General features: G+C 45.7%; 2 protein-coding genes across 4 annotated transcripts in view; both read right to left on the minus strand.

Moving 5' to 3' along the window:
- Positions 1-2,135: 2,135 nt before the first annotated feature.
- Positions 2,136-8,191, minus strand: MRPS17 (mitochondrial ribosomal protein S17). Its single transcript, XM_064375605.1, has 3 exons — positions 8,122-8,191; positions 6,909-7,048; positions 2,136-3,527 (listed from the first exon to the last, which is right to left on the minus strand). Exons 2-3 carry the CDS (start codon positions 7,029-7,031, stop codon positions 3,258-3,260), a joined length of 393 nt encoding a protein of 130 aa, XP_064231675.1. The 5' UTR covers positions 7,032-7,048; positions 8,122-8,191; the 3' UTR covers positions 2,136-3,257.
- A 1,054-nt stretch (positions 8,192-9,245) lies between these two features.
- Positions 9,246-18,789, minus strand: part of ZNF713 (zinc finger protein 713) — a 61,842-nt gene continuing 52,298 nt past the window's right edge. For 2 of the 3 annotated variants that reach the window (XR_010342425.1, XM_064375607.1), the window contains one exon: positions 17,682-18,232. Coding sequence is in view for 2 of the 3 variants with exons in the window: in XM_064375607.1 (XP_064231677.1) it covers positions 18,171-18,232 (62 nt within the window). In the remaining variant the exon portion in view is untranslated. Of the gene's footprint in view, positions 10,564-17,681; positions 18,233-18,789 lie in introns of those variants that run through there. The other variant, XM_064375606.1, reaches the window with a different exon arrangement.

Raw genomic sequence — 18,789 nt, forward strand, 5'->3', positions numbered from 1 at the left:
TGGTTTAAAGTTTTCCGGCATTTCAATACATATTCTACCAGGATATGTCTATATGAGGATCTTTCTATAGAACATGATTTTTCTAAAGGTCAAGAAAAAATGTTTTCTATTTCTCTTTTCATTAGTTTGTTGTTCTTGTTCTACTCTATTCTAAAAACTTTATTATATTTATATTGGAGTTTTAAAATTGGATTTCACAGAAGTATCATTCTTATTACTTTCATTCCTTTATCCTTTTCTTCTAAATTCTTGTAGAACTTCTCAAGTATGTTGTTTTTTTTCCCCCCACCTTTGAAACGAGTCTTGCTCTGCCACCCAGGCTGGAGTGCAGTGGAGCGATCTCAGCTCACTGCAACCTCCACTCCTGGGTTCAAGCAATTCTCTGTCTCAGCCTCCTGAGTAGCTGTGATTATAGGCACCTGCCACCATGCCTGGCTAATTTTTGTATTTTTAGTAGAGATGGGGTTTCACCATCTTGGCCAGGCTGGTCTTGAACTCCTGACCTCGTGATCCACCCACCTCAGCCTCCCAAAGTGCTGGGATTACAGGCGTGAGCCACTGTGTCTGGCCAACTGTATTCTTAATATCACTGACTTGATTTTTCTATGGTATCAGTCTTGCCTCACTTCCATGTGGATATTTAAATCCTTTTGATTTATTGCAAATCTTATGTTACACATGATGTTCCCCTCCCTGTGTCCATGTGTTCTCATTGTTCAACTCCCACTTATAAGTGAGAACATGTGGTGTTCGGTTCTGTTCCTGTGTTAGTTTGCTGAGAATGATGGCTTCCAGCTTCATCCATGATCGTAAAGGACATGAACTCATTTTTGTGTGTGTGTGTGGGATGATACCTTCATGTACCCTTGCAGGCTAAGCAGTCCCACAGCCCCACCTGCTGGAGACCTAGACAGTGTAAGATGCTTCCCTTTCACTCACCTACCCTGGCACCAGTTCTGCCTTGGAACTTGTTATTCAGTCCTTCCCTGCACAACTCAGTTTGGGTCTTAGGACCAGTGTTTGAACTGCGATCCCCCCACCTCTAACCTGTCCCCTTCAAGTCCGTTCCCTTTCCACCCCCTCATCTACTGACCTGGGGACTCTTGCTTCAATGCTTACTTCTAGAACCATCTCATCTCTCCTGGGAAATGACCTTCAATTCACCCTCAGCCATGTCCTGTTTGCCACGGAGGTAACTGTGCATCCCTCCCCAACTAGATTGATCCCTGAGGTGGGCAAGGCCTGTGATCATCCTGGAAACTCTGCACTTATACATGTATCAAGGCTGGGTGCGGTAGCTCACACCTGTAATCCCAGCACTTTGGGAGGCTGAGATGGACGGATCACCTGAGGTCACGAGTTCAAGACCAGCCTGTCCAACATGGTGAAACCCCATCCCTACTAAAAATACAAAAACAAAATTAGCTGGGCATGGTGGTGGGTGGCTGTAATCTCAGCTACTTGGGAGGCTGAGGCAGGAGAATTGCTTGAACATAGGAAGCAGAGGTTGCAGTGAGCTGAAATCACACCCTTGCACTCCCACCTGGGTGACAGAGCAAGACTCCCATCTTAAAATAAACAAACACATATCAGCTGAGATTGAAATATTCCCCTATTGGTTGGGCACAGTAGCTCATGCCTGTAATCCCAGTACTTTGGGAAGCTGAGGTGGGCAGATCACTTGAGGTCAAAGGTTCGAGAACAGCCTAGCCAACATGGTGAAACCTCGTCTCTAATAAAAATACATAAAAAATTAGCTGGGTGTGGTGATGCACACCCAGCTACTTGGGGAGGCTGAGGCAGAACAATCAGTTGAACCCAGGAGGTGGAGGTTGCAGTGAGCCAAGATCGGGCCACTGCACTGCAGACTGGGCAACAGAGGGAGACTCCATCTCAAAAAAGAGAAAGAAAAAAAAAAAGAGAAATATTCCCCTATTCTCTAAGGGTCAGAAAATGGAAATATATTGCTCAATGCTTCCTTAAGTCAAAATCTAAGTTGTCACAGTGTATTAATGAATAGCAACAAAACTCACTCTCCATCTCAAATGCATGTGGGAGAAGTCCTACAACTTAATGTGTCAGATTTTAGGAACTTACACCTATTTAATCTAGCCTAGGATATAAGAAAAGTGACACAGAATTGTAAAATTTTATTTTCCACACATTAACATTCTTATTAACACAGCTTGATTGAAAAAATTCTGACTATAAGCATGTTATTTCTCTTTGGAACTGATGAAATCAGAAAAAGATTTATTTTGCATATATAGCATCAAAAATATTCACTTAATGAGGCCTTATCTGTTTATATTAAAAGGCTTTCTTCCAGCCAGGCACAGTGGCCCACGCCTGTAATCCCAGCATTTTGGGAGGATGCGGTGGGTGGATCACCTGAAGTCAGGAGTTCGAGACCAGCCTGACCGACAAGGCGAAACCCCATCTCTACTAAAAATACAAAATCAGCCGGGCGCAGTGGTGCGTGATTGTAATCCCAACTAGTCGGGAGCCTGAGGCAGGAGAATCACTTGAACCCGGGAGGCAGAGGTTGTGGTGAGCCAAGATCATACCATTGCACTCCAGCCTGGGCAACAAGAGCGAAACTGTCTCATTAAAAAAAAAAAAAAAAAAGGCTTTCTTCCTTCAAAATAAAGGTTCTAAGATAAGTTCAAGATTCCTTTGGATGAAAAAAAGAAAACTGGCTGAGCACAGTAGCTCAGGCCTGTAATCCCAGCACTGTGGGAGGCCAAGATGGGCAGACTGTTCCCAGGAGTTCAAGGCCAGCCTCAGTAACACAGAGAGACTCTGTCTCTAAAAAATTTACAAAAAATCAGCCGGGTGTAGTGGCACGCTCCTATGTTCCCAGCTATGCAGAAGGCTGGGGTGGAAAGACGCTGGAGCCAGGGAGGTCGAGGCTGCAGTAAGCCAAGATGATACCACTGCACTCCAGCCCAGGTAACAAAGCAAGATGCTGTCTCAAAAAACAAAAACAAAACCTTCTAAAACAGCGAGCTTACACAATGCAACAGACTGATAGGCACACTTAGTGTAATGTGAAGTATGTTCACGGAGCAGATAATTTGAAACATGACCACAGACCTCTATGAAAAACCATAATGTGCCCTTTACTTCATCTGCTTTTAGCTATTTCATAAACACCACAGAGAAATTAGACACAGTTTGAGATGAAACAGAAAAAATTCTTTTTCCATAACATAAACATGGCAGTCTTTCCCTTAGCTCCTTCTTCCACTCCCCCTTCACTGTGCTGAAGAGATACTGAGTTCTTCCAGATTTTTCGTCAGCTGGGTGGCTTCGGAACTCAATGGACTCTCCAGGTAGGCAGTTCCTGCACAGGGTTTTCCTGTCACTGGATCTATGACTTTTCCAACTTTGAAAACGATCTCGGCCAGTTCATGTTTCACATGCTTTGTTCGTGGAACAGGTAAAGCTCTGAGAAGCACAATATCTCCAACTGTGCACTGCTGAAGGGCATCGTGAGCAAAGTAGGTTTTCCGCTTATTATAATACTGTCGCGAGAGGGAGAGAAAAAAATTAGTAGTTCCTATCTGGGACTTGGTAAGGCAATAAGTAATATGAAAAAGTAATGCACAGAAAACAAGCCAGGGCTTGTGAAAAGATAAGACACTTAAGGAGGCTTCCAGCACAAAAATTAGAGCCTGAATGATATAGTGAGACCCATTCTCTACCAAAAAAATTTGCCAGGCATCACGGTGACATGCTTCTAGCCCCAGCCACCTAGGAAGCTGAGACAGGAGGACTGCTTGAGCCCAGGAGTTTGAGGATGCAGTGAGCTGAATCATGCCACTGTACTCCAGCCTGGGGGACAGAGATCCTGTCTCAGAAACAAACCCTGGCCGGGTGCAGCGGCTCACGCCAGTAATCCCAGCACTTTGGGAGGCCGAGGCAGGCGGATTGCCTGAGGTCAGGAGTTCAAGACCAGCCTAGTCAACATGGTGAAACCCCCGTCTCTACTAAAAATACAAAAAAAATTAGCTGGGCGTGATGGTGTGCGTCTGCAATCCCAGCTACTCAGGAGACTGAGGCAGGGGAATTGCTTGAACCAGGGAGGTGGAAGTTAGTGAGCTGAGATCACGCCACTGCACTCCAGCCTGGGTGACAGAGCAAGACTCCATCTCAAAAAAAAAAAAAAAAAAAAAAAAAAAAACCCACAAAATTAGCTGCTTAATTTTTGGAAAATAGGATGATGCTTCCAGAGCTGATCTTATCCCCAAGCTTTCCAGAGCATTCCCTTCAGTACCGCTGCTCTATCAATGACCACCTCTTCTATGCCATTTACATTCCTCCTTCCCACTGGAGCGCTCCGTCCAGCCTGTCAGCACGCTCCTCTCACCACTGGCTGTGGGAGTCACTTACCACTGCACTCTGAGCTCAGTGTTTTTCCATCATAAAACGAAGCTCTAATACCTGCACCTCTAAAGTTATCAAGACAATTCAACATTATAATATACATCAAGCACTTAGTTCTATGCCTGGCTCAAAGTAATGCAAATAAACTACAAATGATAACTAGAATCACCTGTTCTATTTATTTACTGACAGAGTTTCAGCCTTGTTGCCCAGGCTGGAGTGCAATGGCGCAATCTTGGCTCACTGCAACTTCTGCCTCCAGGATTCAAGGGATTCTCCTGCCTCAGCCTCCCAAATAGCTGGGATTACAGGTACCCGCCACCATGCCTGGGTAATTTTATATATATATATTTTTAATAGAGATGGAGTTTCACCATGTTGGCCAGGCTGGTCTCGAACTCCTGATATGAGGTGATCCACCAGCCTCGGCCTCCCAAAATGCTGGGATTATAGGCGTGAGCCACTGTGCCCGGCCTAGAATCACCTATTCCTTAAAACAAACCTGCTGTCGCAGGTGTTCCCATTTTACATATTAAAAAAACAAGTTCAGAGAGGTTAAGCAATCTGGTAAAGAGTCAGTATTCAAACCAAGGTCTCCCAAGGCCAAGAATCAGGCAGCCACTCTTGAGCTTGCTCCCGTGTTTCTAATCCTTGACAATAAACAGCATTTCCACCCACCTGCGTGCCACCTTGGATGTGAAGCCATCCTTGGCACCTATCGGTCCCCTGGCACAGCAAACAAATCAACGACTGTGTCCTTTCTTCCTGAAATATTTTTTCCACTCCATCTCCACTATATCAACTTTAGTTCAGGCCCTTATTTCCATCCTGGATTTTTGCAGTGGCCTCTTTGCCCATTCCCTTAACTCCAGTCTTCATCCCTCCCCGTGTTTCCAAGTCTGTCTTCCCTTGGCTTCAAGCAGGGATCCGCAACCCCCAGGCTGCACCAGCCCTCAGGGCCGCAGACTGATAGCGTTTAGTGACCTGTCAGGAACAGGGCCGCAGGGCAGGAGGTGAGCAGCAGGTGAGGCGGCATGAGCATTCCCACAGGAGCACAAACCCTACTGTGAACTGTGCATGGGAGGGGTCTTGGGATGTACGCTCCTTATGAGAATCTAATGCCTGACGATCTGAGGTGGAACAGTTTCATCCTCCCCCTGCCCTACCTCCATAGAAAAATTGTCTTCCCTCAAACTGGTCCCTGTGCCAAAAACGTTGAGACTGCTGGCTTAAAGGATGAAATCTAGCTCCTTGGGAAGCTGATGCACAAGAATTGGTTGAACCAGGAAGTTGCAGTGAGCTGAGATCGCACTACTGAACTCCAGCCTGGGTGACAGAGCAAGACTCAGTCTCAAAAAAAGATGAAATCCAAAACACAAAAGACCCTTCACAGTCTAGCTCCAACTGTCCTTGTCATTCGTTCAAGAACGCCTACCAAATGCAAAGCTCTAGGCTCAGTGTTGCCAAGCCACTGTATGTTACTATAGAATATCATGCTCTATCATGGCTAAATGAACTAAATGAACTTCCACAAATCACTCATTATAGCTGAAATGACTTTCCCCCACCCAGTCCTCTGGATAAAACTTTTTTTTCTGTTTTTACATGGAGTTTCACTTTTGTTGCCCAAGCTGGAGTGCAGTGGCGTGATTCATCTCACTGAAACCTCTGTTTCCTGGGTTCAAGCGATTCTCCTGCTTAGACCTCCTGAGTAGCTGGGATTACAGGCACCTGCAACCATGCCTGGCTATTTTTTTTTATTTTTAGTAGAGATGGGGTTTCCCCATGTTGGTCAGGCTAGTCTCGAACTCCTAACCTCAGGTGATCCTTCTGCCTTGGCCTCCCAAAGTGCTGGGATTACAGGCATGAGCCATGGCGGCCCGTTGGATAAAATCCTTTTTCAGATTTAGCTAAAATGTCTCTTAATCAAGGTTACTCTCCTACAGCACCCAGAGAGGAAAGAATGAGATGCCCTGTTCTCTGTTCCCACAGTACTATTTTATTTTTTTTTTTTTGGAGATGGAATTTCCCTCTTTTCGCCCAGGCTTGAATGCAATGGCTCACTGCAACCTCCACCTCCCGGGTTCAAGTGATTCTCCTGACTCAGCCTCCAGAGTAGCTAGGATTACAGGTACGTACCATGATGCCCAGCTAATTTTTGTATTTTTAGTAGATATGGGGTTTCACCATGTTGGCCAGGCTGGCCAGGCTGGTCTCGAACTCCTGATCTCAGGTGATCCACCCACCTCGGCTTCCCAAAGTGCTGGGATTACAGGTGTGAGCCACTTCCTCCAGCCAGTGCTTTGCATACAGAATGACTATAGCAGTTAGAGTGGATTGACATTAACTCTATTTTCTTGGAATGTGTAAACCATGTTATGCCCACAGACCAGCAGACTGCCTGGCTGAAAGCAGATGAAAGACAAGAGAACTCTACTGAGAGAGAAACGTTTTTTGCTCAGGATCCAGGACATGTTGGTAACTTACCAAAGTCACCCGGAAACAGGAATGTTTCTCACCTTTAATAAATAGGGATCCAGAACAAGCCTGGTCACTCTCACTTTAGCAGTCTTTTGCATTTTTGTCCCAATCACCTTCCCCACGATCCATTTGGCATGGACGGATGAACGAACTACGGACATTATGTGGCTTTGGTCACCTGAAAAGCAAATTCCAAAGTCTCATATTCTGGTGGTTATAACGAATTTTGTCACAAGAACTGTCCAGGGTAGTTCAGAAAGTTTTTTCTTTTTCGTTCCCCCCTCAACCCAGAAACAGCTTTTTTTTTAAGCTTTCTTGAATCACCATTTTATTATTTACTGATTTTTTTTCTTGAGATGGAGTTTCGTTCTTTCCCCCAGGTTGCAGTGAAGTGGCACGATCTCGGCTCGCCACAACCTCCGTCCTCGGGTTCAAGAGATTCTCCAATCGCTTGAACCCGGGAGGCGGAGGTTGCGGCGAGCAGAGATCACGCCACTGCACTCCAGACTGGGCAACGAGAGCAAAAAAACTCTGTCTCAAAACAAACAAAAAAGAGATTCTCCTACCTCAGCACCCCGAGTAGCTGAGCCTACAGTCTCGCGCCACCACGCCCCGCTAATTTTTGTATTTTTAGTAGAGATGTGGTTTCGCCATGTTAGCCAGACTGGTCTCGAACTCCTGACCACAGATGATCCGCTGGCCTCAGCCTCCAAAGTGCTGGGATTTACAGGCGTGAGCCACCACGCCCGGCCTGAATCACCATTTTAAAGATGCTCACACGTTCCCCATACCCAACCCCTCATCTTTACAGCGCTTACAAAGCAGTAACTTTAACTTCGCCAGGCCTCACATTCTCGCTCTGCAAAATGGGCCTGTTTCGCAGGAGTGCCTTGAGAATCTGACCCACAGAACGCTCGATACCACAGATGAGCGCTGGCCATTACTGGTCCCTTGTGACTCTCCACCCCGCTGGGCAGCTTCTCCCCACGGGCTCGGCCCGGGTGGCACTGGGTGGGGCCACAGCGGTGTCCCCGTCTCCGCCCCAGCGACCGAGGACTCGGGCTGCGTTTGGGATCAGTTCATAATGAGTCCATTCCGCCAGGCTTTGGAAGGGTTGGGGTGATTCATCCCCTAGCCCCGGACAACTCTGAGGTCACACGACGCGATTCGCTCTCAGGGCTCTCTAGCGACGGTGCCTCGGGTCCCCTGCAAATCCGCCCCCGACAGCCACATCCCGGAGCCCGCGCTCACCTCCGCCACGACTCTGCAGCCACCTGCCCCGAGGAGCGCCGGTCGCAGCGGGATGGCGTCACGCCGTACGCACTGGCTCCGCCCCACGCCGGCCCCCTCCTGGTCCGCGGGTCTCCTGCTAGTGGGCGAGTTTAAGGCAGGACCCCGCCCACTGTCCCTTAAAGGGGCCCGCGGCGGGGGCCGGGCGGGGAGCGTTGACCTCCTTCCTAACGTGCCCAGCTAGTGGACAGCGGCGCAGGAGGTTGCGGACTGTTTTTTTTCTTTCTTTTCTTTTCTGTTCTTTTCTTTCCTTTCACGGAGTCTCGCTCTGTCGCCCAGGCTGCTTTTCTTTCTTTTTCTTTCTTTTCTCGATATATATATATATTTATATATATATATATATTTTTTTTTTGAGACGGAGTTTCTCTCTTGTTACCCAGGCTGAAGTGCAATGGCGCGATCTCGGCTCACCACAACCTCCGCCTCCTGGGTTCAGGCAATTCTCCTACCTCAGCCTCCTGAGTAGCTGGGATTACAGGCGCGCGCCACCACGCCCAGCTAATTTTTGTATTTTTAGTAGAGACAGGGTTTCACCATGTTGACCAGGATGGTCTCGATCTCTTGACCTCGTGATCCACCCGCCTCGGCCTCCCAAAGTGCTGGGATTACAGGAGTGAGCCACGGCGCCCGGCCCTTTTTCTTTCTTTTCTTTGTTGACATGGAGTCTCCCTCTGTTGCCCAGGCTGGAGTGCAGGGGCGCGATCTCAGCTCACTGCAACCTCCGCCTCCCATGTTCAAGCCATTCTCATGCCTCAGTCTCCAGAGTAGCTGGGATTGCAGGTGTGCAACACCATGCCTGGATAAGGATTTCTGAATTTTTAAAAAGCTTTATATCAGATTTGGAACATGACTCCAAATATAATCTCATTTGTAAAATAAATTACTATCCCTTTTATAATCCCTCCTGGGAATGTAATATGCTGCTAGTTTAAGGTTTAAATTCATTTGGTTTCTATGCATTGAAAGTTTATGGCCAGGCGCAGTGGCTCATGCCTGTAATCCCAGCACTTTGGGAGGCCAAGGTGGGTAAATCACCTGAGGTTAGGAGTTCGAGACCAGCCTGGCCAACATGGTGAAACCCTGTCTCTACTAAAAATACAAAAATTATCCAGGTATGGTGGTGTGTGCTTGTGGCCCCAGCTACTCGGGAGGCTGAGGCAGGAGAATTGCTTGAACCCAGGAGGTGGAGGTTGCAGTGAACGGAGATCATGCCACTGTACTGCAGCCAGGGTAGAGTGAGACTGTCTCAAAAAAAAAAAAAAAAAGTTTATGTATAAGCTTTCTCTCCACTATGAATAATTTGATATTGAATGGGATAAAAATGTCTGACCAAAAATTTCCTACATTTATATATTTACATGATTTCCCCCACCATGAGTTATGTGCTGCTAAGTGAAGGACTGTGACTTAAGCTTTGCTCACATTTATATTCACATAATTTCTCCCGAGTATGGATTTTCCTGTGTTGATTAAGGTGTGCGCTCTGGCTAAAGGCTTTCCCACATTCATTACATTTATAGGGTTTCTCTCCTGTATGAGTTCTTTCGTGTTGATTCAGATGTGTCCTCTGGCTGAAGGCTTTGCCACAGAAACGACATTCATAAGGTTTCTCTCCAGTGTGAAGTCTGTGATGTTCAGTAAGGGACGTGATACGGCTAAAGGCTTTACCACATTGATTACATTTATAGGGCTTTTCTCCCGTGTGAATCCTCAGATGCTGAGTAAAGGATGAATGCTGACGGAAGGCTTTCCCACATCCATTGCATACAAAGGGCTTTTCTCCCGTGTGAATTCTCTGATGTTGAATGAGATGTATCCTCTGGCTGAATCTTTTTTCACATTCATCACACTTGTAGGGCTTCTCTCCTGTAAGCACCATCTGAGGCTGGGAAAGAGACGAGTTGTGGCTGAAGGCCTTCCCATACTCCCTGGGTTTCTCTGCAGTACGAATATGATCAGTAAGAAGGATATGTTGATTGAAGATTTTTCCACACTCATTGTATTCATAGGGAGTCTCTCTTACATAATTTCCCCGATAGTAAATCAAGTCTGAATTATGTTTGATGTTGCTTCCCTGTGTGTCAGAATTCAGGGGTATTTTAATGGAAGGAATTCTCTGATGCCTAAGGGTTGAGTTCAGATTACAGTTTTCTGTGAACTTGTTACACTCAAGGTTTCTCTGATGTGTAATCTTTTTGTGGGTCAAAGTTACTTGTCCTAAATATCTCTGCTGGTCTTCTTGGTTAAACTCCGGATGGTAATCAAAATCCCAGAGTCCTCCTAGGATGGAGTACCAGAAGCTGTCTCCTGTGAGTCTCTCCATTATCATCTCTTGGGTTTGATCTTCATCAGAAATATTCTGGCTGGTGGTTGACTTTTTGATTTCAGGTCTGTTTTCTCCATCTAAAACAAATTCAAAACATACAAATACTTTCCAATATTATCATGTTCTCCATGCTTTGAAAAAAAAAGTAAAAGAAATTGTTGCACAGCAAATTACCAAATAAAACTGACAATAATGTGTACAAGGTGTACGTGGCATTGAGTTTTCCACCGTGGCCGCGTCACACAGGGAAAGACTATGAAAAATCACAAGCAAGGAGCAGGGGGAGATTTGAAATATGTGCAGTAACCACAGAAAAAAGAGGTCATCCGGAGTATCTGTGGTTGAAAGCAGATGGACAGGAGAATAAGATGTATCAGAGAAAAGTGTCTGTTCAGTGGTGGGAGACAGAGGAGTGATTAATTAGAGAAAGCAGGTCTGAGGCCAGGCCCTTATAAACCCTCATACACAGATGACTCGATTGTCATGCCAGCTACTTGTTCATTTAAAAAGTATATCTTCCTATTTTTATCTTTTGTTTAAAATGATAATACTAATACTTGCTGATAGAAACATATTCAAATAATGTGAGAATTGCAAACAAAGAATTCCACCCATTAGAAAAACTACTTGTTAATAGTTCGGAGCCTATCTTGTCAGATTTTCCCTACGCTCACACGGGTATATATATAAACACCATATTCTGGACAAGCATGACTTATGGATTATGATTTAAAAATTTCATTTTAAGCCGGGCGCGGTGGCTCACGCCTGTAATCCCAGCATTCTGGGAGGCCGAGGCTGGTGGATCACGAGGTCAAGAGTTCGAGACCATCCTGGTCAACATGGTGAAACCCCGTCTCTACTAAAAATACAAAAAATTAGCTAGGCGTGGTGGCGCGTGCCTGTAATCCCAGCTACTCAGGAGGCTGAGGCAGGAGAATTGCCTGAACCCAGGAGGCGGAGGTTGCGGTGAGCCGAGATCGTGCCATTGCACTCCAGCCTGGGTAACAAGAGTGAAACTCCATCTCAAAAAAAAAAAAAAAAAAAAAAAAAAATTCATTTTAGTTTCCCACAACTTCTTTAAACTTTAGTAAATGGAGGTATTCTTCCTGTGCTTCTAGATGAAGACCTGAACAGATCCCATGGCTTTCTCCTTAATTTTTTTTTTTTGAGATGCAGTCTCGTTCTATCACCCAGGTTGGAGTGCAGTGGAGCGATCCTGGCTCACCACAATCTCCACTTCTCGTGTTCAAGTGATTCTCCTGCCTCAGCCTCCTGAGTAGCTGGGATTACAGGCATGCGCCACCACGCCCAGCTAATTTTTGTATTTTTAGTAGAGATGGGGTTTCACCATGTTGGCCAGGCTGGTCTCGAACTCCTGACCTCAGGTGATCCAGCTGCCTCGGCCTTCCAAAGTGCTGGGATTACAGGTGTGAGCCACTGCACCCAGCCTCTTCTTATTTTTTGAGAAAGTATCTCAATCTGTGACCCAGGCTGGAGTGTAGTGGCACTATCATAGCTCTCTGCTACCACCTCCCAGGCTCAAGCAATCTTCCCACTTCAGCTCCTCAAGTAGCCCGGATTATAGGTGTATGCCACCATGCCTGACTAACTGTTTGATTTTTTTTTAGAGACAGGGTCTCACTATATTTCCCAGGCTGGTCTGGAACTCCTGGGCTCAAGCGATTCTCCTGCCTTGGCTTCCCGAAGTGCTGGGATTACAGGCGTGAGCCACCGTGCCCAGCCTCCACTTGATTCTTAGTAATAGATCTTCCTACTCTTTCATTGTCACAAATATAGTATCTACTCAATAATTAAAATGCTCAGTCCTGGGTAACAGTCAAAAGCCCAACAGTAATTCCTTTCCCTTCCCCTGGGACGGTTACAGAAAGGGTCGTGTTCTCTTTCTCCCGCTTGAGATGCTTCCCCCACTCCCCGTCTCCCGAGACTCTTCTTACCTCCACTCTCTAGCTTCTTTCCCGCTTCACTGCCTCCCTGCTCACCCCTTCCCTTACTCAGTCACTGTAATTTATTTTTATTTTTACTTTCTTTGGTGACAGAGTCTTGCTCTGTGCCCAAGCAGGAGTGCAGTGGTGTGATCTCGGCTCACTGCAACCTCTGCCTTCTGGGTTCAAGTGATTCTCATGCCTCAACTACCCGGGCACTGGGACGACAGGCATGCACCACCGCACCCGTTAATTTTTTGTAGTTTTAGTAGAGACGGGGTTTTGCCATGTTGGTCAGGTTGCTCAAACTCCTGAGCTTAGGCAACCCACCCACCTTGGCCTCCCAAAATGCTCGGATGACAGGCATGAGCCACCGCACCCAGCCCACTCCCTGTAGTTTAGTTTCTATAGAACTAGAGTTAGGCATGAGGGACTGTGTGGAGGGAGGAGAGATTAAGAGAAAGGACTGTTTGTGCGGCTGAGTGGCTTCACATTCTTAGCTCGGGGAATAGTTAAACTGGACTCATTTTGGGGAACTTTTACTACTTCCGGGAGGTTCTTGCTCCCCCACATTGTCGTTTCCATGATCTGGATAGATACGTCTCTACTTTGGGCATGCATCATATTTGACAAGACCCAGGACGTCGCTGGCTGACCCACAGGAAGCCCTCATGATACCTTGCCCCACAAAGCTGGGCAGTACAGACTCATCCCAATTCAACAGCTTCTCCTGGCTGACCCACAAAGGCCATTTAAGTCATCTCTTCCTGGTCTTGGACTTTCTGAGTGGGTCAGCTTCAGTTTTCTTAGACATGAGGCCCACGCCAGTCTTCACTGCTCAGCCACAGAAAACATACCTTGCAGTTGCCAGAGCAGTTTCCTTGAAGCTGGGTAACCAGACAATTATTGTCTTAATTGGGACACTTGACGGTAAACGGCAGTATCATCAATAATTACGCCAGGACCTGTCATGGGAAAACTGGGAGGGGAGGATTCTGACCAGTCCACCTTGGCTCAACCCATTGTATGCTTCCTTCTACCTCTTCCCACAAAAGGGGGTTAGGAACTCACAACCTGGTTTTCTGCTCTTTACCAATCTCCTCACAGAAGTCCCTCTCAGATCTCTCTCTCTCTTTTTTTTTTGAGACAGAGTCTCGCTCTGTTGCGCAGGCTGGTGTGCAGAGGTGTGATCTCATCTCAGTGCAAACTTTGCTTCGTGGGTTCAGGTGATTCTCCCATCGCAGCCTCCCAAGTAGTGGGGACTACAGGTACTTGCCATCACACCCAGCTACTTTTTATATTTTTAGCAGAGACGGGGTTTCACAATGTTGGCCAGGCTGGTGTTGAACTCCTGACCTCAAGTGATCCACCTGCCTCAGCCTCCCAAAGTGCTGGGATTGCAATGTGAGCCCCCACACCTGGCCTCTCTCAGATCTTTCTTACAGGCTTGTTCTTGCTGGCCGAGGCATGAGGTTCATGAGACCATTTCCTATGTTCATGGAGAGGTAGGTGAGGGTTGCTGCACCTACTTTGGTACACAGGTATCTTCTGTCATCTCTCTGGGAGGAAAAGTCTCTTTTAAAACACACATATAGTAACTATGTGTATGTATTTATACATATATAGTTTTAATTTATTTTTAAACCAAAACAGGATAATGTACGTAATGCCCATGTAACTTTATTACTTAACAATATTCTTTCTAAATGAGTATACATATATATGTCTACTTCATTCTTTTTAAAGGGCATATTCCAATTTTCTCTGCTATTTCATACAATAATGCAATGAACATCCTTATACAAACATCTTATGGACCTGAGCTAGTATTTCAATACGGCAGACAATATGCAATGCCAGCCTGGGCATGGTGGCTCATGCCTGTAATACCAGCACTTTGGGAGGCCAAGGCAGGTGGATGGCGAGGTCAGGAGTTCAAGACCAGCCTAGCCAACATGGTGAAACCCCGTCTCTACTAAAAATACAAAAATTAGCTGGGCGTGGTGCCACGCGCCTGCAGTCTCAGCTACTTGGGAGGCTGAGGCAGGAGAATCGCTTGAACCTGGAAGGCGGAGGCTGCAGTGAGCCAGATCACACCACTGCACTCCAGCCTAGTGACACAGCGAGACTTTGTCTCAAAAAAAAAAAAAGAAAGAAAAAAAAGCAGTGTCAGATCATAGGGTTTGCACATTACACATTTTGATAAATTCTGTCAAATTGTTCTCTTAAAAGGCTCTACCATGGCTGAGCATGGTGGCTCACACCTGTAATCCTACCATTTTGGGAGGCCAAGGAAGGCAGATTGCTTGAGCTCAGGAGTTTGAGACCAACCTGGGAAACAGCAAAATTCTGCATGGTGGCTCACGCCTGTAATCCCAGCACTTTGGGAGGCCGAGGCAGGCAGATCACGAGGTCAGAAGATCGAGACTATCCTGGCTATCATGGCGAAACTGTGTCTGTACTAAAAATACAAAAAATTAGCCAGGTGTGGTGGCGGGCGCCTGTAGTCACAGCTATTTGGGAGGCTGAGGAAGGAGAATCGCTTGAACCCAGGAGGTGGAGGTTGTAATGAGCCAAGATCACGCCACTGTACTCCAGCCTGGTCTACAGAGTGAGACTTTGTCTCCAAACAAACAAACAAAAAACTTAGCCAGGTGTGGTGGCATGTGCTTGCAGGTCTAGCTACTAGGGAGGCTGAGGTGGGAGGACCACCTGAACCCGGGGAGGCTGGGGCTGCAGTGAGCCATGATTGTGCCACGGCACCCAAGCCTGGGTGAGCAAACGTGTGGTGGTACATGTCTGTAATCCCAGTGCACATAAGGCTCTACCAAATGTATGTAACAGTGTGAAATGTAACTCATTTCACCCCATCATTCCCAATGTAAGATGTGATAACATTTTGATTTTGCCAATTTGGTGGGTGAAAAATGGTACCTCTTCCATGCTGTAATTTTATTTTATTTTTTATTTTTCTTTTTGAGACAGAGTTTTGCTCTTGTTAACCAAGATAGAGTGCAACGGCGCGATCCTGGCTCACCGCAACCTCCACCTCCCGGGTTCAAGCAATTCTCCTGCCTCAGCCTCCAGAGAAGCTGGGACTACAGGCATGTGCCACCACTCCTGGCTAACAATTTTTATTTACTTCATCATGTTAGCTTGAGCATTTCCCCATATATTTATGGGCTGTTTTATCTCCCATATTTTCGAATATTTTGGCGGTGCTGAGGATCTGCAGATCTGCTAAAATTGAACACAAAGTTTTGTGGGCAAGTACATACGTGTATTTTTTCTGGAGAGAGAACCATAACTTTCATTAGATTTTCAAAGGGGTCCAAGATTCAAAAAAAGTTTACGAGCCTCTGTTTTAAGGATATCCTAACTAGTCTCTGCCAACAGTCTTTTCTCCCATTTCATTATTCAGCATAATAAAACGAAATTATTCTTCCTAAGTCACTGATTTCATTATGTTCACACACACACAATCTGGTAGCCCCAACCCTTTTAAACTATCCTTAACAAAAATTAGGCTGGATATGGTGGCTCATGCCTGTAATCCCAGGACTTTGGGAGGCCAAGGTGGGTGAACTGCTTGAGCCTCGGCAACAAGACAAAACTCTACCTCTATAAAAAAATGCAAAAATTAGCCGGGCATCATGGTGGGCACCTATAGTCCCAGATACCGGGAAGGCTGAGGTGGGAGAATCGCTTGGGCCTGGGAGGCAGAGGTTGCTGTAAGCTGAGATTGTGCCACTGCACTTCAGCCCAGGTGACAGAGCAAGACCCTATCTTACAAACAATGACAAAACAAAACAAAAATTAGATTATGCATGGCCAACAAGGTATTCCTACTCTTTTAGTACAGTAAATTCATATAAGTAAATTCAAGCATAAAATTATAGGTGGAAAAGTAGGCCTTAACCCTTATGAATGGAATGGTCTTTTTTTTTTTTTTTTGAGACGGAGTTTCACTCTGTTGCCTAGGCTGGAGTGCAGTGGCATGATCTTGGCTCACTGCAACTTCCACCTCCTGGGTTTAAGTGATTCTCCTGCCTCAGCCTTCTGCGTAGCTGGGATTACAGGCATGCGCCACCATGCCCAGCTAATTTTTGTATTTTTAGTAGAGATGGTATTTCACCATGTTGGTAAGGCTGGTCTCAAACTCCTGACTTCGTGATCCGCCCTCCTTGGCCTCCCAAAGTGCTAGGATTACAGGCATGAGCCACTGTGCTTGGCTAAAAAAAAAAAAAAACACAAGAAAACAAAAAAACAGGGTCTTGCTCTTTCACCCAAGCTGGAATGCAGTGGTGTGATCTCGGCTCACTACAACTTCCACCTCCCGGGTTCAAGCAATTCTTGTGCCTTAGCCTCCCTGATAGCAGGGATTACAGTGTATTTTTAATAGAGACGGGGTTTCACTATGTTGCCCAGGCTGGTCTGGAACTCTTGAGCTCAAGTGTTCCGCCTGTCTTGGCCTCCCAAAGGGCTGGGATTACAGGCATGAGCCACTGAGCCTGGCTCCTGTTTATATTTTTGTTTTCAAAAGTATACCCATATGTACCAAAGAGGATTTAGTTGTTTCTGGAAGGGTGGAACTATGGATGGTGAAGTTTTGATTTTTCCATGATAAGCATACAGTTATTGTAAAAAGAAAAAAATTAAGAAACGACAATATTTTTACTTAAAAATATTTAAATATTTAGCACACTTTCATAATTTCAAAAATGTAACATGATAGACAGTGAGTTTCCAATTACTAGTTCATATGTTTAAGACATTTTTTTTTTTGAGATGGAGTGTCGCTCTGTCACCCAGGCTGGAGTGCAATGGCGTGATCTCGGCTTACTGCAACTTCCGCCTTCTGAGTTCAAGTGATTCTTTCTCTTGCCTCAGCTTCCTGAGTAGATGGGATTACAGACATGCACCACCACGCCCAGCTAATTTTTGCATTTTGAGTAGAGATGGGGTTTCATCATGTTAGTCAGGCTGGTCTCAAACTCCTGACCTCATGATCCACACGCCTCAGCCTCCCAAAGTGCTAGGATTACAGGTGTGAGCCACTGCACCTGGCCTGTTTAAGACTTTTGTGTCTAGCATGAAGGGCCTGAGTTGGGTCATGAGATGATGGAAGAATGCAATAAATGAAGAAAATACAGGTTTACCATTCATCAACCTTACATACCCTGTATTGCTGGAGCAATACATGCTTAACTGGGATATACACTTAAAAATAAAATGGAATTACACCGTCATACTGTTTTGTATCTTGCTTTTTTATAGTGTTGCATATGGTGAACACATTTCCATGGCAACAAATACATTTCCACACATTTTTTTAAATGACTGTAAAATATCCAGTATTCTGTATGTACCAAGGTATTTTTAATCAATTCACATTTAGGTTGTAGCTTCTTATTACAAATAGCACAGCAAGATCGATTAGTTGGCCAAACATATATTAAAACTAAATTATTATAAATAATTATAATATGTGAACATAATGAAATCATATATTAGATTTTTTTTTTTTGAGACAGGGTCTTGCTCTGTCACCCAGGCTGGTTTGCAGTGGTATGGCCATAGCTCACGTCAGCTTTGACCTCCTGGGCTCACGTGATCCTCTCGCCTCGGCTTCCAGAGTAGGTGGAACCACAGGAACGTGCCATGACACCTAGCTTTTTTTTTTTTTGGTAGAGACGAGGTCTCCCTATGTTGCTCAGGCTGGTCTCAGACTCCTGGGTTCAAGTGATCCTCCTGCCTTGGCCTCCCAAAGTGCTGAGATTACAGGCGTGAGCCACTGTGCCTGGCCAGAAATTTTTAAAAGAAAAAAAAAAGTCCAAGTCAGAAAGTTATGGAAAGTACAAAATACACAGAACTGACTCTAAGATTAAATTACATGTGAAAAAACTAAAAGCGTATGTGATTATGGTTATACGTGGTTCAGAAGATTAATTTTAAACCAGTATATTACTTCTACCAAACTGTCAACTGCAACACTTTATTTTCAGCCAAAAGGCTTCTGTGTGCACATGGACTTTGGCTCCAGAGTGTTTGAAATGATTGGCTGGAGCTTACAGACTGCCTTTCACGGTCTCTTAGCACTGAATCTGCAGCCTGTGGACCTGGTTCCTGAACCCACAGGGAAGTATGGTGCTCCTACCTAGGCTCCTACCGCCTAGGAATCTGGAGTTCAGGGCGTTCACTGCCTGTGCTCTGGCTTCCAGAACTTTAGTTTATCCCTGGAAACATGGTAGCTGGAACACCACGCTCATATCTACTATTGCTGATTTCCTTCCTTCCACATCTGGCCTCTGCGAGGGGAATGGAAAAACTCCTGCAGTTGCCTGACACACTTGGTAA

The sequence above is a fragment of the Aotus nancymaae genome, unplaced genomic scaffold (assembly GCF_030222135.1).
Source record: "Aotus nancymaae isolate 86718 unplaced genomic scaffold, 86718_ANA_hifiasm-v0.15.2.pri h1tg000012l, whole genome shotgun sequence".
NCBI classification, from domain to species: Eukaryota; Metazoa; Chordata; class Mammalia; order Primates; family Aotidae; genus Aotus; species Aotus nancymaae.

Coding starts and splice junctions, on each gene's coding strand:
- MRPS17 (XM_064375605.1), bottom strand. CDS start 7,031: ATGTCCGTAGTTCGTTCATCCGTCCATGCCAAATGGATCGTGGGGAAG. Junction 3,528..6,908: donor TGGATCCCTATTTATTAAAG/GTGAGAAACATT, acceptor CTCTCGCGACAG/TATTATAATAAGCGGAAAAC.